General features: G+C 44.8%; 2 protein-coding genes across 2 annotated transcripts in view; one reads left to right on the top strand and one right to left on the bottom strand.

The window, feature by feature from the left end:
* Positions 1-1,071: 1,071 nt before the first annotated feature.
* Positions 1,072-21,695, bottom strand: part of LOC147609387 (uncharacterized) — a 29,247-nt gene continuing 8,623 nt past the window's right edge. The window contains exon 2 of the mRNA XM_086787515.1: positions 1,072-1,560. Coding sequence (XP_086643641.1) covers positions 1,555-1,560 — 6 coding nt within the window. The 3' untranslated portion in view covers positions 1,072-1,554. The remainder of the gene's footprint in view (positions 1,561-21,695) is intronic.
* Positions 6,229-8,876, top strand: LOC147609388 (uncharacterized). Its single transcript, XM_086787645.1, has 3 exons — positions 6,229-7,643; positions 7,739-8,054; positions 8,185-8,876. Exons 1-3 carry the CDS (start codon positions 6,229-6,231, stop codon positions 8,608-8,610), a joined length of 2,157 nt encoding a protein of 718 aa, XP_086643771.1. The 3' UTR covers positions 8,611-8,876.

Genomic DNA, 21,695 nt, shown 5'->3' on the forward strand with positions numbered 1-21,695 from the left:
TTAATAGGTGCTCTTCTAATAGCACCCATGATTCAATGAAAATCAAAAATTTTGCTTAAGCTTATGTCATTCCATGAAGTCATCAATAGTAAACACTACTAACGAATCATCAATAGTGTGTTGTACACTTCGAGCTGCATCAATCCCATGTTCCAAAAATTCAGTTATCTTTCTTTGTAGCTACATTAAGAATAGGTCATTAACCAGTTAGTGCTCCTAGACAAACATATATGCTAAGGCAGTGATCGATTTTGTTCCTTCAAAGCACCTATGAGAATGAATCATCAACCAATTAGTGCACCACATATCTAGGTATGCATGAATGCTAACACATTAACATACTCTCAAATCTCCACATCTCCCTCGGGCTATACAGTATAAATGTACACGAGAAATCATAGGCACAACTACCCAAGCATTCTACTTCAGACTATATAAACCCTACACACAAGCTTCGCAAGATCCACAACATATAAAGGTAAAGATTAGGGTGTCTTCAACCTCTGTACTAGAAAAAGACAGCCAAATTAGATAACAAGTGGTTTTATCAAAGCATTGCTTCAATATCATCATGAGTATTAGATGAGACCGCTCTTTCCTGCACAAATGCACTAGAAACTATGGTGGTCGTCACTACAATAACAGCAATGGTCGAGCATAGATTGGAAACTACATCCATGCACACAAATTGCCAATGTAGCAAGGTGGGCCTAGGAAATGTCCCAAGTGTCACCATTGTACACACAATAGCAAAGCAATGTGCCAAATAACACAAGCATCCCCCACCCCAAGAATCAAACCTCAATAAATAGGTGTAGTCACCTGTAAGTGTTGCTGCATCCGCAGTCAAGCAATTTTTCAATGTTAGTCATCTTCTTTTAGCTTAGCGTGCACATGCAAAAAGTCAAGTTAAGAGATCCACGTGGCACTCAGAACAAGCTTAGCTTGCAGTGATTACTTGATTGCCAATATTAATGCCTTGGATCGTTGCTGTAATGATCTGGACTTTCGATAAAGTGTCTTCAAAAGCACTTCAAAAACAAAACAAAAACATGTTGAGATGCAACAACATCAACGAAATCAAGGGCATCATGCTACAATATCATTTGCTAACTACACACTGATTTGGGCTTGTTCCAATCAAGAAAATGAATGGTCTCAGGTAGAGAGGTCACACAAACATGTGGCAAAAATTAACAGAGTATAGTCTACCTCATCCGTATAATGTAGTTATAAAGTGAATAAACTCTGCATATATCGTTCCAGAACTGTCAAGCTTTGTCAGCATGTGTAGGGCCTTCAAGCCCCTCCAAGCATGCTCGAGCACTAATATAAGAACTTTGAAAAAAGCCCTTTCAGAGATGGAGTCAGGTAAGAAGAAGATCAAATTGCATTGATTTTGACCCTCAGATGTCTCCCAGTACAATAAGATGTTTCCCAGAATATTCTACCCCAACTCTGCAAGCTGCAATTTGCCCACTGTTCATCAAAGTTGACCTTGATGGTTGGCCACTGTGTGCACATAATTGTTTGTTTGATTGTCAACCTGTCGTTTTAGGCCTGCCAAAAAGTTATAGAACTTTGAACATTTTCTGTTTTAAAGGTATAAAATTTTGACCATTCAATGAAAGAATATACCGCATGATTTTGAAATTATGCTCTCTATCTCTCTCTCTCTCTCTCTTTCTCTCTCTCTCTCTCTCTCTCTCTCTCTCTCTCACACACACAACAGACATTAAAGTTCTATCTATACCGTCTGGTTGGATGGTAGCAGATAACCACTTTATCCCTTCGCAAACATGGTGGATCCTGTAGCAGTGACTATGAATCTACTGCAATATATGCTTTGCAATCTTTTCCTTTCATAATGAAACTTTGTATTTGTCATTTGATGACTGCTTTGGAAACTTGTGATCTTCTGTTTGGTGTTGCATAATAATAGCCCTGATTTTGTACTCACTTGTATTTTTATCTCTGCAATGCTCTGGTGACACACAAGAAACATTTGCAGGTTTTCTAGGCTAGGCCTAAGCTTTCAAGCTAAACTCCCAATTGTGCCAAACTATATAGTGTCCTTGTATCCCACCTATGGTATACCCTGTTTACACCATGGATCCACATGCAAGTAACTTTAGCTAAAGCAAGGTTAAGCTCTGAATCGTCAGCACCACAAAACGTTTCAGCCCCGAAACGTTTTACCTCGAAATAGGGCAGGAAACGCTGAAACGTTTCACCCCTCGACAAGTGCTTACTGAAACGCTCAACTGAAATGGCTATACACTGTAACATGCGGAAGCTCTGAGGGTCTTCTTTCAGCCCTAAACACCACTTAGAACATTGCTGATGCAAAACGCAGATAAGTAGAGAGAGTAGAGAGAGAGAGATATGCTGGAAATTCAGTATATTACTATAGTACAAAAAGGTACTCTTCTACAGCCCTAGGCTGCCTTGAATAAAAGGTGAATAACACCCAAAACTGTCCCCCTATGGGACTCCTAGTGACCCAAACCCCTAGAGGGTTGAATGATCTCAACTATGGGCGCACGTTGCCTTTTATAGGGTTATTGAGCAATATAGAAGCTGGCCGACTGCTGTCGGACCAGCCGACTGGGCCTGAAGCACACATATTGCTGGTCGAGCTGCGCTTCTCCATGGATTGAGGTGCCTGTTGCAGCCGACCTGATCTGGTACAGCCCACGATGCCCTCCCTGCAGCCGACGACTCCTTCTGGGTCTTCTTCAAGCTTTGCTTCATGTCCAACCTTCTGCTCCTTGTGTCCCAACTCTGGTTCTCGTGCTCTTTTTCGGGTTGCCTTCCTCTGGACTAGCCCTGAGAAGGCACATGGCATTGATCATGCACATGACAATACACACACACACCCCCAACATACATACATACGCACATAAATATATACATACACATATAAATACACACATATGCATACATGCATACATACATATAAATATAAATAGAAAGATATGTATATGCATATGCATGTATTTATGTATATATGTACGTACGTACGTACATATGTATGTAATAGTCTCTGTGTGCGTGAGAGAGAGAAAGAGAGAGAGAGACTTGAAACTAAGAACACGAAACGGAATAAGTGTGGAGTAGAAAAACTTTTAAAAAAAAGTATTTTTTGAGTGCCGTTCTCTCCCACGTCCCCGTTCCCTACTTATGGCCGTCCCCCGTCCCGTCCCCGTCCCTTGTGACTATGACTTCATCTCATCTCATGATGCATCCGGCACCGGGAAGAGCGCAGATGTGCTTGCGACGGAGTGGGCTACCACCATGGAGATCGTTGGCCCCGAGCATGTAGTGGGCTTTGTCGCAGATGGGGAGCCTTCGAATAGGGCGGCGGGAGCTATTCTCCAGGGTATGTATGGACATGTCACGGTGTCCTTTTGTATGGCTCATTGCCTAAACAACCTCCTCAAGGACATCGGTGCATTGCCATGTATCAGCCCGCTCATCGAGGAGGCCAACACCATGGTCTCCTTTGTCCTCAACCACCAAAGACTTCGGCATGAGTTCAACAAGAGGTCCAGTCTCTCTCCTCAAATATTCCGACACCCGGTTTGCCTACAACTTTCTCATGTGGTTGAAGGATTGTAGCGGTGCTTTGAGGGGGCTTTTCCTTAGCGACGAGTTTGTCGCCATGCAAGAGTCCCGTACAAACACTGGCCAAGAAGGTAGGCTCCGGCGGATGACGCCTCTTGGTGGGAGCGTGTGAAGAGCACAGATGCTATGGTGAGGCCCATAGTCCACCTATTGAGGATTGTAGACGCTATGCAACCATGCATAGGCAAGGTCTACGAGGCCATGGATCGCATGATAGAGAAGTTGAAAGACTTTGTGCCTGTCGAAGACAGATACGAGGAGATCCATGCCTTGTGTCTAGGAAGGTGGAATTTCTACTACTCTCCATTGCATGCAGCAGCTTATGTGGTGGACCCAGAATTCCAAGGCAACAAGAAGGAGAGCGACCGGGAGGTGAGCGCTGGATGGAGGATCATCTTGGATCGTCTTGTGCCTTATGCATCGGTCAGGCGCAAGATCAGGGACTAGCTTTCGATGTACAGGTGTTTCATGGCTCCTATGGCTGTCATGATGCACAGGTTGACCACTCCAAAGTTGGTGCTGCTCTATGGTGGAAGGACTTTGGTTCGGATGGACCGGAGCTACAGCAGCTTGCCATCCGCATACTTAGCCAGGCCGTCAGCTCCTCTTGCTTGGAGCAACTTTGGAGTACCTACAGCCACATTGCTTCTAGGAAGAGAAACCGCCGACTCGGGGTAGAGCGTGCCAATAACCTTGTCTTCGTCAGCGTGAACTTGCGAATGCTTTGCAAGAGCGTGACCAAGAAGGCAGATTCCTTCACCGAGTGGGAGATGAGTCAACAAGAAGAGCAACAAGAGGATGAGGTGCAAAAGCAGCATGCCAGTGAGGATGAGACTGAGGATGAGCTTGATGCTTCTTTCGCACAAGCTGCCTGTCAAAACCCCACGGATCCCCTCGTGATCGATCTTGGTTCGGACTCAAACGAACAAACAAATAACAAGGGGGTGCAGGCCTGACTCACCTCCCAACCATGACAACCGTGGGCGAGCCCACAGTCTTGAATGAATGAATTATTGTTAAGAGTTCATGTGTGGGAGACATACACAGAGAAGCAAGGGAGAGAGAGAGAGAGTTGTGGGGATAAGTCCTTAGTCAACTCATCAAGTGAGAGTGTGTGACTCCCCTATCACACATGTATATTGCACTAGTACACATAGTGCACTTAGTACATTAAAAGTACTAAGTGTACTATGTACTATAACTTATGGGCTTGTACACACTATAAGGGTGGGCATTATGCCTTTACCCCAACAACCTCCCACTTAAAGGCAAAGTGCCCTTAAGTAAAGGAAAAGAAAAATCAGCATGTACATGATAATATACAAGGCCATATCAAGGCTGAAACTGGCCTCATCCAATGCCCATCAAGTGTCTGCAATGAGCAAACCGCTCCGGAGGCAAACTCTTTGTCAACAGATCAGCCGGGTTGTCATCCGTGTGAATCTTAACAAGCTGAATTTGCTTGTTCTCTATCACCTCTCTCATGAAGTGATACTTCACATCCACATGCTTCGTCTTTGCATGAAAGACAGGGTTCTTTGCCAACTGGATGGCACTCTGACTGTCACAATGCAACAATGGAACATCCCCTGTATATCCCAAATCAACCACTAACCGAGATAGCCATAATGCCTCCTTGCAAGCCTCTGTGGCTGCAATATACTCGGCCTCTGTAGTAGATAAGGCAGTGCACTTCTGCATCCTGGATATCCATGACACAGCACCTCCTGTGAATGTAAACACATAACCGGTAGTAGACTTCCGATTATCTGGATGACCGGCATAATCCGAATCCGTGTAACCATGCACTAATGCATCCTGTTTGCCAAAGCAAATGCACATATCCTGTGTGCCCTTCAGGTATCTCATGACACCTTTCACTGCTTCCCAATGCTTCTTGCCAGGGTTGGCCATGTATCTAGAAACCACTCCCACTGCAAATGCAATGTCCGGCCTAGTAGCAACCATGGCATACATGAGACTGCCACAAGCTGAAGCATACGGAACCTTGGCCATATCAGCCCTGTCTCTATCCGACTGTGGGCTGTCCATAGCACTGAGTTTCACATATGGAGCATAGTTGCAAAAAAACGCGTTTCAAACTTTAGGCTACTCGTTTGAAACGTGCAAACGTTTCAAACGTTTGAAACGCGTTTTTTTGCTGGGCCAGTTTTTTTTTATGATAGAAAACGTACGATGCAGTATCTCCTGGCATTTCAGTTTTGAAAGTGACGCTTGAAAGAGACGTTTCCAGCCTTTGAAGTCTTCCAGGTTTGCTTGCACCCCTACCTACGCACCAGTCCTTCTCCCCCGGCCCCTACGCACCGTAGGTAACAGGTTTGTACTAACCCTAAATCCTGATTTTTTCTGATTTTGGACCAAATTTCAGATTTGAAATTTGGGCATTTTTTGCCAGGTTGCCTACATTGGTGCATGCACACCTTGCCTACGCACCAAGCCTACTCCTCCGGCCCCTACGCACCCTGCTTCTCAGGTTTTTAATAACCCTAAATGCTGATTTTTTCTGATTTTGGACCAAATTTCAGATTTGAAATTTGGGCATTTCTTGCCAGGTTGCCCAAATTTCTTCATTCATTCATCATGCCTCGGGCTAAGGATGCCATGTGGAACCACGTAACTCCTGTGAGCAGATATGGGGGTTCAGGCACAGAAAGGTGGAAATGCAATTTTTGTGCCAAAGTGTCAGGTGGGTCTATTATTAGGGTAAAGGCCCATTTTACAGGAGTAAGAGGGGAAGGCATTGGCCCTTGCAGTCAAGTACCAAGAGAGGTTGTAGCGTCTCTTCAGCAATGGAAGAGAGAACATGAAGCAGCAAAGGGAATTCAGCCTATTGATGATGATGTACAGGATACAGATTCTGTAGGTGATGTGTCCAAAAGAGCTAGGACAGAGGATGATTTGCAGAGTCAAGCAGGTGGGTCTAGCTCCATTCCTGTAGCCCACAGATCTTCATTGCCCACCGTGCCTTCTCTAAAGAGGGCAGGCATTAAAGCAGGCATACAAAAGCAAGCTGTCAAGGAGGCCACACGTGAATTGACAAAGTTGTTTATACAATGCGCTTTGTCATTTCACGTCGTGCGTACTCCTCGTTGGAAGAAGGCCATTAAAGCTATCAGCCGCATTGGGTATGAGTGGGAGGGTCCATCTTATGAGTCCCTTCGCAAAACCCACTTAAGGAAGGAGAAGAAGGCAGTGGAGCTTGAGATGGAGCCTTTGAAGGCAACCTGGCAGAAATATGGATGCACATTGCTTTGTGATGGCTGGACAGACATGAGAAAGAGAAATGTATATAACATTTTGGTGTCCTGTTGTAAGGGCACAATGTTTTTGCGTGCCATTGATGCCTCGGTTCCAGGTACAGTTGTTACTGGAGCATTCATATGGAGACATTTGCGTGAGGCAGTGCTAGAGATTGGCCCAGAGAACATAGTGCAGGTAGTTACAGATAATGGGTCAAATTGTGTATCTATGGGCAGGATGTTAGAGGATGAGTTTCCAAAGATAGTGTGGACTCCATGTGCATCACACAGCTTGGACCTCTTGATAGAGGATGTGGCCAAAATTGGGTGGATTGCCGACCTCTTTAGTACTTCTCGGAGCATGGTGAAGTTTGTCACCAAGAGGCCAAAGGTTTTAGCTATGTTTCGTGCACACAGTGATTTGGAGTTGTTGAAGCCCTCAAACACCAGGTTTGCTTACATGCTCATTGTGGTTGAGAGGCTTGTGCGGGTCCGTACAGGTTTACTCCGCACTGTTGTCTCTCAGGAGTGGATGGCATGGGATGATAGAGAGCATCCCAAGGCAGTAGCATTTGTGCGCGCGGTAATGCGAGACACTTGGTGGGCTGAGGCCCTTGCACTTGTCACGGCCACTCAGCCTATATATAGTGTGCTTCGCATTACGGACATGGAGGGCAGCACCCTTGGACTCTTATATGAGTTCATGGACCGCATTGGAGAGGCCCTAGATCGATGCACTATACTATCAGCTGAGAGGTATGTATCATTGTATGTCATTGTTGTTCTTTTAGTTGCCAGTGGCCACATTATACATTGATATTAATTCCATGCTTCCAAGTGTCGTTGAACAGGATCCAGGACATCAGGGAGGTGTGGAACCGTAGATGGGATTGGTTTCATAGGCCAATCCATGCGGTTGCCCATATACTACACCCACTATGGCGGAATGAGGAGCAGTTCAACAATGAGGAGCTAGAAGAGGGATGGCAGTCTTACATCCAGACCTGGACTGGAGGTGATGTTCAGCTCCTCAGGAAGTTAGAGGATGAGCTCCTAGTATTTCGGAATGGGAGTCATGCCTTTGGGAGAGCCACTGCAGTTTTGAGAGAGACTCAGCTTCAGCCAGTCTCTTGGTGGGAGAAATATGGCATCGGTACTCCAGTTCTGGTAAGTGCCCACTGACAAGTTACAACTTACATGTAATAAGTTTGCACTTTGAAGTAACAACTTAGTACTTACAACTTATATAAGTTGTTTCTTCTTATTATTTATAAAGTTTTCTGTTATCTTTTGACAGAAACGCCTTGCATTACGAGTCCTCTCACAGGATTGCAGCTCTGGTCCATGTGAGAGAAACTGGAGCACATGGGCCCTCTTCCATACAAAGAAGAGGAACAAATTGTCCACTGCTCAATTAGAACGGTTGGTGTATTGTCATTGCAACCTCCGTTTAATTGAGCAGCAAGGCAATCCCATTGAGCCGCGCCAAGTGAATGTCGACAAGATCGACATAGAGAAAGTGAAGGACGTACCAGAGATCCCTGCTGAGGAGCGCGACATCTATGCCATGCTATATGAGGAGATGATGGCACCAGCTACTATGACACGATCACGGGCACCGACATCAGCAGATCATGCATCTACGAGTGCTGAGGCTGAGGCTGAGGCTTCATCTTCTTACGACACAGACTCACATTCCTCAGAGGAGGATGATGCTGAGTAGTTACTAGTTACTACTAGTGACTCTTGACTCTTGACACTTGAGTCTAGAGTTGAGAGTCCAGACTCCAGACATTGGAGACCATTTGTTTTTTCAGAGTTTTTGTATTTGGTCTTTCGGTACAGACATCTGTATTTCAGATTTCAGATTTATCATTTGACACTATTCACTAGTGCTTAGTATGTTGCTTAGTATGTTGTAAGTTGTAACTTGTAACTTCAAACTGGTTATGCTATTAATAATTATATGGGTTTTTGCCATCTATGATCTAATTCCTGATTCCTGAAGACTGCCATGTATCATGTATGATGTATCATGATTCATGTTACATGTATGATCATTGTATGATGTAAATTGTAATCATGTATGATGTATTAAGAATCAGGATTCAGTATGAAATTTGAATCATGGATTCATCATTCATGATGTATCATGATTCATGTATATGAAAGTTGAATGTAGATTTTAGCATTAAACTGTACCAAACATAAATTTATGGACACCCCCCTAAAACAAACCTGGAAAAAACACCTGAAAAAAAATTTGAAAAAAACTTTTAAAAAACTTTTGGAAATTTGTTTGAAACGTTTTTGAAACGTTTCAAACACGTTTCAAAAACGCGTTTCAAAAAACGTGTGGCAACTATGATATGGAGGCAAAGGAGTACTAGTCTTCTTCCCCCCGTCCATATTGAACCTCTGCAAAACTTTGCCAATATATTCCTTCTGAGACAAATACAACACATGCTGATTTCTGTCCCGAAGTATCCGCATACCCAAAATGTGATTTGCATCACCCAAATCCTTCATATCAAAGGTTTGATGTAGCCTCTGCTTCAAGGCATCCATCTCTTTACGAGATTTCCCGGCAATCAACATATCATCAACATACAAGATGAGGATCAATAGACTGCCATCCAAAGCTTTCTTGGTGTACAAGCAGTGATCTATGTCACTTCTCTTGAATTTCTGAGATTTCATGAATGTATCAAATTTATGATACCATTCTCTTGGTGCCTGTTTGAGCCCATAAAGACTCTTTTTCAGCTTGCATACAAGCTTCTCCTTTCCACTCACTGCATAACCCTCTGGCTACTGCATATATATCTCTTCATGGAGATCACCGTGAAGAAAAGCAGTCTTCACATCCATCTGAATCAAGTCCAGATCATCATGCGCAACCAAAGCTAACACAGCTCTAAGTGTGGTCATTTTAACCACTGGAGAGAAGATCTCCTCAAAGTCCACACCATATTCCTGCTTGAAGCCCTTAGCCACTAACCTGGCTTTGTATCTTGGCTTTGCATCTGGTGCAACTTTGAGCCTGTAAACCCACTTGCATGGCAAAACCTTCTTGCCTGCAGGCAAATGCACCAACTTCCATGTTCCATTTTTATACAGAGAATCCATCTCTGACTTCATGGCACGCTCCCAAAGAGCCTTGTCTGCCCTCTGTAAAGCCTCCTTATAACATGAGGGCTCAACAGTCAGTGAGCATCAAGTAGTCAACCCCTGGAACAAACCTGTCAGGGGCTCTGGAGGGTCTAGTAGACCTCCGTACCCAATGACCATCATTTGCAGGTTGCTGTCCAGCCTGCATATCACCCATTGGTGGCTCCTGTTCCATGCCATAAGGCTGAAATATCATGCCCGGTATTTCCTCTAACTGTGGTATATCCATAGGGATATCTTCTGCCATCTCTAGCTGTCCATTTGGACCATTTTCAGCACCATTTAAGGGCTGGTTTTGCTGTTGTAATGGCTGATTTACAACCCTTGGTTGTTGTCCATGATGTCCATCATCATCAAAGATGACTCTGCCAGGCTCCTGTTGCCTTGCAAGCTCCTTATACATGCATGTTTCATCAAAAATGACATCATTGCTGCGTATAATCTTTCTATTCACGGGATCCCAAAGTCTATACCCCATTTCACCTCTGTCACCATATCCTAGGAATATGCATTTGTGAGACTTAGGATCAAGTTTGGTGCGCATTTCCCTGCGTATGTGCACGTACGCAACCAAACACTCTCAAGTGCTTGTATGACGGAGGCTTCCCTGTCCATACTTCTTCTGGCACTTTCCCACGCAACGCAACCAAACACTCTCAAGTGCTTGTATGACGGAGGCTTCCCTGTCCATACTTCTTCTGGCACTTTCCCACCAAGCCTCGTGTTAGGTGACCTGTTTATAAGGTGAACGGCTGTCATAACAGCTTCAACCCAAAAACCATGAGGTAACGCAGCATGTGACAACATAGAACGGACCTTCTTCTGAATGGTCCTGTTCATCCTCTCTGCTGTCCCGTTTTGTGGAGGATCATAAGGAGTAGAGAGCTCCCTCTTGATGCCTTTAGCATCACAAAAGTCCTGAAACTGTTTGGGCATATACTCTCCACCATTGTCGGAACGCAAAGCCTTCAGTGTTTTGCCAGTTTGATTCTCAACATGAGCAACAAACTTCTGAAACACTGAGAATGTATCACTCTTCAAACGAAGAGGATAAACCCACACCTTGCGTGTGGCATCATCAATAAAAGACACAAAATATTTTGCCCCTCCCAAAGAAAGCTGAGGCATCTCACATACATCTGTATGCACAAGCTCTAACTGAGCATCTTTCTGTCCAAGAGCTTTCTTGTGGGGGCACTGTAGTTGCCTACCATATATACAATGCTCACAAAACTGAAAACCTGAAAACTTTAGAGAAGGCAAGTAACCCAAACGAGACAATTGCTCCATTCCTTTGACACTCGTGTGTCCCAACCGGCTATGCCACATAGAGATTTCCGGCAGCTCGGTTGCATTTACAGTAGCATGGTGACAAACACCAGCATGCATGAAGTAAAGAGTGTCCACCTTAGAGCCTCTGGCAACAACCAGTGAGCCCTTACTAATTTTCCACTTTCCACGACCAAATGTGGTAACATAATCAGCATCATCAAGCTGTCCAGTAGAAAGCAGATTCTTCTTGATCTCAGGCACATGCCTGACATCATGGAGCATAAGCTGTGAGCCATCTGAAAACACAAGCCTCACATCACCTCTGCCAAGAATCTTGCATGCATGGTTATCACCCAAATAAACCACTCCTTCATTGCCAGCAGTATACCTGACAAACAAGTCTCTGCAACCTGTGACATGAAAGGAGGCACCTGAATCAATGATCCATGAGTGCATACCATGACCACCTGTAAGAAGTGAATAGGCATCAAGTGAAGACGTAAATAGGACCTCATCCTCACTGTCACGTGCATGTGACACATTGATTTCTTCAATTTTGGCTCCACTTTTGCCCTTTGGCTTTACATCTTTGGCTTCATCTTTCTCTTTGTCTTTGCCTTTTCCCTTTTCCTTTTGATCATTTTTCCATTTGTAGCATTGCTTTTTAATGTGTCCCTTCTTGCCACAATAATGGCATTCCAAATCCTTTTTGGAGCGAGACTTGCTCCTTCCCCTTTCTTGGCTTTTTCCCCTTTGCTGGGATCTCCCACGTGCATTCATTGCATTGGACTTTCCAACAGAGTTGTTTTTCCTGTTCATCTCTTCTTGAAGAAGAGCACCCTCAACATCTGCATATGACAGCATAGCATGCGAATTGCTAGTGGCTATCCTGAATGTGTTCCAACTCTCTGGCAAAGTGCATAACAGAAAAGTGGCTTTGAACTCATCGTCCATTGCCAACTTTTGATTAATGACCTAGCTGACAATACCATAAAACTTATTTAGATGGGCTGTCATAGACACCCCTTCCTTCATCTGAAGACCTATGAGTTTCTTCAACCAATACACTTTGCTTGAGGCACTTTGTTGGGCATACAAGTCCTGCAATCTCTGCCACATTCCCCAAGCTGTCTTCTCTTCACGAATGCTGAAAAGTAATGAGTCTGACACAAACAACATGATAGTAGATCTTGCCAGCTCATCCATATCTTCCCACTCTTCAGCAGTAAGAGAAGCGGGCTTTACACCCCTTTCTTTGATAGGCTTGTGCTGCTTCTTCTGGAGCAACACATTATAGCACTGGGTTTGCCAAATATCATAGTTATGTGAGCCTTCAAGCTTCTTGATGTGAAGCAATGAAGAGCTCTCACCTGTGGTTGCCATAGCAATATGCAACCTGTCAATGCCTGACTCCCTGCAAGTGTGCAAACACTGCACCAAAAGCACACAAAGTGCTCACAGTTGTTCTCCCAAAGTTTATCTCCCACTGCGGAAGCAAGAATGCAACTTTTCTCCCACTTTATGTGATGAAATCACCAAAATCTGGTTGCTGCAGATCTAGGACAGCACCTTAAATGTGCTTTGTTGCCCTTCCAAAGTACTGTACAACAGTACCAAGTGCTCACCAATGATGTACCAAACCTGTACCAGCAAGTACAGAAGCTGAAATTGAACCTTTTCCTCACTCAAATCAGTGTACAGCCATGCCAAAACTTGCACAAAGCTGTGCCAAATCTATACCAGCAGGTACAGTAGCAATAAATGCTCTCCTGGCTGTCCAAATGAGTGAAAATCAGACTTTTACAGTCCCGAACACTGCATACAACAGTTCCGAACAGAAATTGGGCAAAAGCCCCTTGACTGCAAGCTGATTTCTGAGGATTCAAGGCATAAATGTCTTGCCTGCTGCTTTGCCAAGCTTAACAAGCATAAAATCTTGAAAAGCCCCTTGATTTAAGATCAATTGCTGATCATACATGGCACATTGACGCACATGAAGGCATCCAGAGTCTTTGCGATGCTTCCCCCTGGCCACATATACATCCAATACATGAAAGCCCCTTGATTTACAGGCACATTGAGTGCTTGTAAGGCATCAACACATTATCCACAGCATCAAATGCGATTGCCTGCATGCAAATCAACTTAATCGGCACAAAAGCCCCTTGATTTGCACTGCAATTTGCTGCAATTTTGCCCGAATGTGCGATTTCTCACATCATACAGCATGTATGAATGCCCAATTGCACAAATACATCAAAAGCCCCAAATTTTGACATCCAATTTCCTGCAAATTGATCCTAATTGTGACCAATGTCACCCAAATTGCCAATTTTGCTCAAAAATTGAGCAATTCGGCACTTGACCTGCTCAATTGATTATTGTACCTGCTCAATTGCAAATTGAACATGCAAATTCCAAAAGATTGAAGCAAATACCTCAGGTAATTTTCTGATTTTTTGTTGCAGGCAAGGGGGGAGGGCTTCGTATTTGCTGCTGTGCAGGTGGGCAATTTTGATTCAGGTGCTTGTCTGTAAAGATGAAAGACGAACACTTCTCCAGCCACGTTATGGCGTTCAGGAATGAAGTCAGTAAAACCACTCTCCAAGTCCACGAGATCCCCGGAAACGAATGAGAAATTTTGCAGGGGAACACCACCTTCTTCCGAGAAGTCTTATGCAACACTGCCAGGAAAACGCCAGCAAGCTGGGAAATGCCTGTTTTTCCCCATTGAGATACAATAAACGCCTCTGAATCAGAATACTCCAGAGCACATGCAGCTGGAAAGTCGACGCCTTTAAAAAAAAAGAGAGCGCTTTCGCCAACAAGCTTAAGAGGCACACCATGCCAAGCGTGGCGATCTTTCGCAGACTTCTTCAGCTAGCAAGAAGGCGAGGTGTCCGCCCAAGTGGCTAACGGTCGCCAGCCTGCACCACGCATGCGCTTATGCGCCCGGTGGTTTTACGCCGTCTAACACCCATGGGAGTGATAATTACGCCTTCGCGTGGTAGCGCTACACACTTCGCTACTCTTCCTCGCACTGCCTTACGCCTTGTGGCCACCAACGCACACAGGCGACTTCCACTGTTTTGCAGCGCCCGCTTCTTCTCCAGGACTCAACTCGTCTAACGCCAGCAATAGTTCTACACACGCAGCACTGCTGCCGTGTGTCTGGATGGCGACCAGCAGAGAAATCAGGGTACGACCAACAGAATGGCTTTTAAACCAGTAGAGAAAAATCAGCACCAAGAGGGAGAGGATCAAGCCAGCTACCCAAGCTCTGATACCAGTTGAATGAATGAATTAGGGTTAAGAGTTCATGTGTGGGAGACATACACAGAGAAGCAAGGGAGAGAGAGAGAGAGTTGTGGGGATAAGTCAACTCATCAAGTGAGAGTGTGTGACTCCCCTATCACACATGTATATTGCACTAGTACACATAGTGCACTTAGTACATTAAAAGTACTAAATGTACTATGTACTATAACTTATGGGCTTGTACACACTATAAGGGTGGGCATTATGCCTTTACCCCAACAAGTCTTGGCTGTCCCCACCGAGCCACGAGCTGAGCTAACTAGGTTGACGTACCGACCAATCTCCTCCTCGCGACGTCCCATACCGCCACGAAGCTGCCCTCACGGGCCTCGAGACTGCTGCCGGCCTCGGCTGCGTAAAGCAGGTGCACGTCTGCACTAGATCCAAGCTCCAAGACCATAGAGCTCTCACAAACTCACGAGACTCTCTATATCCCAATAACTAACCTTGGCCGCCCTTTTATAGGCTCTTGGCCGGTCATCGGGCATCCACACTTGGACGCCCACCCGTCCATACTTGGGTGCCCGCCCGTTAGTATTTCCCTAACTCAGCTCGTCAATCAGCCTGCCTAGTTCCAAGCTTCCCCAAGCCTCGAAACTAGTCTTGCGTGCGTGTAGCACACGGTAGATACACACTGTGCACATGACATACTCCCCTTCCTCTAAGAGCTCACTCCTGAGCTCACTAAAAAGCCAGGGTAATCTCTCTGAAGAGTAGTCAATGTCTCCCATGTAGCGTCCTCCTCAACACGATCCTTCCACTTGATCTTGTATTCCGTGATAAGCGTATTACGCAATCTTCATTCACGAAATCCAAGAATCTTTTCATGTTCGTGCAGAACAAATGTCATGTCCTCGACATCTATAATTTCTTGAGGAATAACTCACTGACCTGTTCCACCCAGTACTTCCTTAAGTCTACTGACATGAAATACAGGATGAACTTTCACATGAGAAGGCAAATCCAATTCATATGCAACTGAACCAATCCGTCGTGTAACACGAAATGGTCCACAGTATCTAGGGGATAATTTCGGAGATCGACCTGTCCGTAAAGTCTCGGAATCTTTCGGAACTCGCAAATACACCATCGTTCCTTCAGAGAACTCTCTGGGTGAACGATGTCTATTAGAATAAAATCTGTCTCGATCTTGAGCACTTCTAATAGATTCCTTTGTAACTTGTAACATTTCTTCCATATCTTGCAAAAAATTACGTACTGCATCATGCTGAAGTCCTGAGAATCCTACTGTAACAGGTGATCTAGGTTGAAAACCATACATAAGCATGAAAGGAATAAGTCCTGTACTCGTATGCTTAGTACTGTTATATGCAAATTCTAACATAGGAAGATAATCCTCCCATGAACTCTGTCTTTTGGATACATATGCTCAAAGCATATCCTCCAAAATCTGATTCACTCTTTCAGTCTGGCCATCAGATTGAGGATGATCTGAGGAACTCAAATTCAAAGTTGTTTCCAACTTCTCAAAAACAAGTTTCCAAAAATCACTCGTAAACTTAGAGTCCCTATCACTCACTATGTCCTGCGGTAACCCGTACAGTCTAAACAATTGCTCGATAATCTGCCGTGCTAATTGCGTAGCTGTAATAGTCTTCCGGGTCGGTAAAAATCTAGCCATTTTTGTCAAGCGATCTACCACAACCCAAATAGAATCGTGGCCTTGATGTGTTCTTGGCAATCTGGTAATAAAATCCATGGAAATACTTTCCCATTTATTACCTAGGATTTGCAAAGGATGCAACAACCCAGCCTGTCTAAAGCGTTCAGCTTTATTTGCCTAACAAATTTGACACTTGAGAACATAATCTTCTACATACCCTTTCATCTTTGGCCAATAAAAAGTGTGTTTCACTAACGAGTGTCCCGTGTACCCCAGGGTGTCCAGCAGAAGGGGCGTCGTGACACTCCTCAAGAATCTTGGACCTAATGTCCGGGATCTGTGGTACACAAATTTTGTCATTACGGAATAGTAAACCATTCCGAATCATCCATCCACTGGCCTCCTGCAGCCTGAATGGTAGACTGCTCAGTCATCGAGTCTTGGTCAATCAATGAGCTCCCATCCTGGATCTTCTGCCAAAATGGACCAAAATAACTATCAGTCCTGCAACGCCCTCTCAATGACTGAAATAAGTCGGTAGAAATCTCGGTGAACGACAAAGTATTCACCTCTCTAATCCGACTAAGCGCATCTGCAATACTATTCATGGACCCTTTCCAATAACGGATCTCAAAATCAAAATCTTGCATTAACTCTGCCCAACGAGCTTTCCTGTCTCTCAAATCATCCGCATCACACACATACTTGATTGACTGATGATCAGTCAATACCACAAACTTGGAGCCATATAAATAATGTCTCCAAACCTTGAGAGCATGAATCACAGCATAAAGCTCCTTCTCAAGGGTCATCGGTAGTGTGAGCTGAGAGTACTCCCGTACAGATTTTCGAAGAAAAACAACAAAACCGAGAAAAGAACGAAGTTGTTTCACTGTTCGCGATATAGGCCAATCCAGAACCTTCTGAACTCGATCATAGTCAATGCTCAATCCATCTAGAGTGATCTTGTGTCCCAAGTAAATGATGTCGGTCATAAGGAACTCACATTTACTCAACTTAGCATATAGTCGATTCTATCTTAAAATAGATAAGACAATCGTAAGGTGTCTGACATGATCCTTAAGAGTACGACTATAAATCAAAATATCATCCAAGAACACCACCACAAATTTCCCCAAATGTTCACGAAAAAGATCGTTCATCATTTGCTAGAAAGTGGCTGAAGCATTGGTTAACCCAAAAGATAATACGAGAAATTCGTAATGGCCATACCTAGTCCGAAAGGCGATTCTTTCGACATGCCTTTCATGAATACGTATCTGGTGATAGCCAGTACGTAAATCTATCTTCGTGAAATATTTCGCTCCTGCTAACCGGTCAATCACGTCATCTGATCTAGGAAGAGGATAACAGTTCTTAATGGTTAGCTTGTTCAATCTCTTGTAATCTATACACATTCTCTAGGTATTGTCCTTCTTTCTCCTAAGCAACACAGGTACACCCCAAGGTGATTTACTTGGACGGATCTACTGGTTAGCTACCTTTGGCTTGGGTCTTGCGTTTGTCTTGGTACCCTTTTGCTTTGGGCACTCGTTACGCATGTGTCCTTTTTCTTCGCAGATAAAACAACGTCCTTCCTTCTTGAGCTTTAAAGCCCTAAGGAGTCGTTTCTTCTTCGCTGGTGTCGAGCTGGAACTCTTCGAAGGTTGGTCCGAAGACTTTCCTTCTGTCGTATTAGCCATAGGTGCGGAGAACTTTCTTTTATGCTTGTTCCCCCTGCTCGGTAACGGGTTTTGACTTGGAAGAGACCATCGTATCATCATAGATACGAGCTGAATGAATGGCCTCGTCCAGTATTTTACATTTGTTATTTTTAACCTGTAAACGGTACGAGTCTGGTAAACCAGCTACGAAAAACCCCAAAAGAGTAGTGGGATCCATCTTTGTAGCTTTCATCTGCAAGTCACGAAACTTCTGGAGGTAGACCTCATAAGTGAGGTGCTGCGAGGTCATGGTCAAAGCTGAAAACCAGGCAACAACATCATAATCATCCTCTTTCTTGAGGAATTCTTTCTTGAAAACGTCTTCGAATTGTGCCCAAGTCATTGGCTTAGGGTTGAGTTCCTTCCACCAAAGCAAAGCTTTGCCAGACACGAAACCTGTTGCTAACTGGATCTTCTTTCCATCATCATATGGATGAAACTGAAAGTGAACTTGCCACTTGTGTAGCCACGTGTCCACGATCTCCTTGGTGCGCTGCTTTTGCTCGCCCCCGAACGGTTCCGGAGTAATATTGGGGCCTAAAGCTGAAGCCAAACCCGAGAAAGTAGAGAGGGTAGTGGTCAAGAGAGCGATGGAGTTCTGCAAAGCTTGCATCTGGGCTGCGATTTGTCCCTGACGTTCCGTCGAAGAAGCTTCGAGAGCTACTTTGAACTCTTGGAAATCTGATTTTGACACAAAATCGTCAAAAAGATCGGCATCGGTACCTTCCGTAGCCGGCAAGTCTTCGCGTTCCACAAGGGGCTCCAACTCTGATTCTTGGGTTGACATCGTGAAGAGGGTACGTGGAGAGAAAATTCGATCTTTGCACAATGAAAGTGCGAGTGAACTTGAGAGCTTGAGAACTTGAGAGATGTGTGGCAAGAAGCCCACTTTAGGGATTTATAAAGATCCAAAAGCTAAAAAATCTCCAAAAGCTAGGCTTAGCTTTTGCTTTGCTTTTGTGTTTTTTTTTCTTGAATATATATATATATATATATATATATTCAAGTTTCTTAAAAAAAATAAAACACGTTTAACCTTGGAGGGGGGGGGGGAGGGTTAACCTTTAAAAAATTAAAAAAAAACGAAAGCCCAAAAACGAGTGCTTTCCTTGTTCTTTCTTTTTTTTCTCATCCCTCCTGGATTAGCCGCCGGCGCTGCTGTCGTCACCAAACGTGCCGTCGCCTGATGTGCTGTCGACGCTAGCTTTCCTGCCATCGCTTGCTCACCTGCCGACGGCTGCCGACTGCCTGCGCTTTCTCGCCATCCTGCGCCTGCGACAACCCCGCATAGGCGTGGCCACTAGTCCACGTGTGCCTGGGCGCCCGCTGGCCTGGCCTGGCCTGGGCGCTGCTTGGACTGGCTACGCAGGCCTGGCCGCATGCCTGGCAGGCCTCGCCGCCTGGCATAGGCGCTGCTAGCCTGCTGCGCTGCCTCGGCTACGTAAGCCGCCTAGCTTGGCAGGCTTGGCCGCCTAGCTTGGCAGGCCTGGCTGCCTAGCTACGCAGGCACATGCGCCTGCCTGCCGCCTGCAGGCCAGCCTCCGATAGCTAACCAGCATCTCCCGCCAGCACACAAACCTGCCCACCTTCTCACACGTGCTCTCTCGCTCATTCGTACAACGAAAAGCAACATGCTTTTTTTTCTTTTTTCTCTCACTACAGTACATGCGACTACACAAACGATTCAGACCTCTTCTTCATGCAAAGCAACGACCCTACTTAGACTACCACCTCCCATCAACATGGGTTTCTTTGATGAAGAAAAAACACATGCTATTCTGAAAACAGGAGTATGCACAAAAAAACAGCAAGCTTTTTAACACATACCTTTCTTCGCCCTCTTCTTCTCTACCTACCGACTTGCTCGTTCATGAGGTACGCTCTGATACCACTATTAAATCCCCACGGATCTCCTCCAGATCGATCTTGGTTCGGACTCAAATCCTACAAACAAACGAACAAACAAATAACAAGGGGGTGCAGGCCTGACTCACCTCCCAACCATGACAGCCGTGGTGGGCGAGCCCACAGTCTTGGCTATCCCCACCGAGCCACGAGCTGAGCTAACTAGGTTGACGTACCCACCAATCTCCTCCTCGCGACGTCCCATACCGCCACGAAGCTGCCCTCGCGGGCCTCGAGACTGCTGCCGGCCTCGGCTGCGTAAAGCAGGTGCACGTCTGCACTAGATCCAGGCTCCAAGACCATAGAGCTCTCACAAACTCGCGAGACTCTCTATATCCCAATAACTAACCTTGGCCACCCTTTTATAGGCTCTTGGCCGGTCATCAAGCGTCCACACTTGGGCGCCCACCCGTCCATACTTGGGTGCCCGCCCATTAGTATTTCCCTAACTCAGCTCGTCAATCAGCCTGCCTAGTTCCAAGCTTCCCCAAGCCTCGAAACTAGTCTTGCGTGCGTGTAGCACACAGTAGATACACACTGTGCACATGACACTACCCATGACCATGAGGCGAGCACTTCACATGGATGATCATTCATGGATCATGATTCATGGGCCTTACAGTTTACTACTTAGCTCTAGCCTCTAGCCTCTAGTCTTTAGCACTTTTTTGTCATTGACTCATTTGAGTCCGTCCATGTATTCTGCCTCCTTAAGGCTTAGTCCTGACTCTTGAGTCATGACTCATTTTGTATCGACTTAATTATTAATACAATCAACTGTGAACGCCTTCACTCTTTGAAGGGCGTATTTTGTTAATATGACTCAAAAGCTTACCATTTTAGTGTAAATTTGTGCTCATTTTGATGTACTTCCAAAGAAGAATAAGTGTAGAGTAGAAAAACTTTTAAAAAAAAGTATTTTTTGAGTGCTGTTCCCTCCCCCATCCCCGTTCCCTACTTATGGCCGTCCCCCGTCCCATCCCCGTCACCGTCCGCCATCCCTTGTGACTATGTCCATCATGCATAGAATGGACTAGATACTACGACATCCCTACTAACATCATCAGTGCCCAATAGTGGGTGTAGAACTCGGTATCAATATATGTGGGGCCCCACGCACGCGCACACACAATAAGAGCATACATTCATACAAAGGTTTGTGTACTAAGTTTCTCTCAGAGCTCCGGAGATGCAGGGATATTAGGGATTGAGTGGTTTAGGACTCTTCAAGTCCAGATAGATTGGTCTAGTCATATTTTTTCTTTTCAGCATAGGAACACCCAGTATAGTATTTTAGGTGATTGTATACATCCCTCTCAGGGACCTCTTGTAAATACCGTTGATTTTGAAAATATAATGGATTCTTCTTTGTATACCGCTTTCCATTGTGTATTGATTCCACTTTCTTCATTTCTCATACCTTCCATGGATGTCAATGAATTAAGTGTATTTGAAAGCAAAGAATTACAGAAGATACTTGATTCGTTTCAAGATGTATTTCCTAAGGAATTGCCATTGGGTTTACCACCTGAAAGGGCAGTAGATCATCGTATTGACTTAATGCCAGGTGCTCATCCTGTTAATATTCCACCTTACAAGATGAGCCAAGCTAAGGAAGATGAGTTGGCTAAACAACTCGAAGATTATTTGAGGATGGGCCAGATCCGTCCAAGTAAATCACCTTGGGGTGCACCTGTGTTGCTTAGGAGAAAGAAGGACAACACCTAGAGAATATGTATAGATTACAAGAGATTGAACAAGCTGACAATTAAGAACCGTTATCCTCTCCCTAGA

The sequence above is a fragment of the Cibotium barometz genome, chromosome 51 (genome assembly GCF_041138505.1).
Source record: "Cibotium barometz isolate CiBa-2024 chromosome 51, ASM4113850v1, whole genome shotgun sequence".
Classification (NCBI taxonomy): domain Eukaryota; kingdom Viridiplantae; phylum Streptophyta; class Polypodiopsida; order Cyatheales; family Cibotiaceae; genus Cibotium; species Cibotium barometz.

Coding starts and splice junctions, on each gene's coding strand:
- LOC147609388 (XM_086787645.1), top strand. CDS start 6,229: ATGCCTCGGGCTAAGGATGCCATGTGGAACCACGTAACTCCTGTGAGC. Junction 7,644..7,738: donor ACTATACTATCAGCTGAGAG/GTATGTATCATT, acceptor GTCGTTGAACAG/GATCCAGGACATCAGGGAGG. Junction 8,055..8,184: donor GCATCGGTACTCCAGTTCTG/GTAAGTGCCCAC, acceptor ATCTTTTGACAG/AAACGCCTTGCATTACGAGT.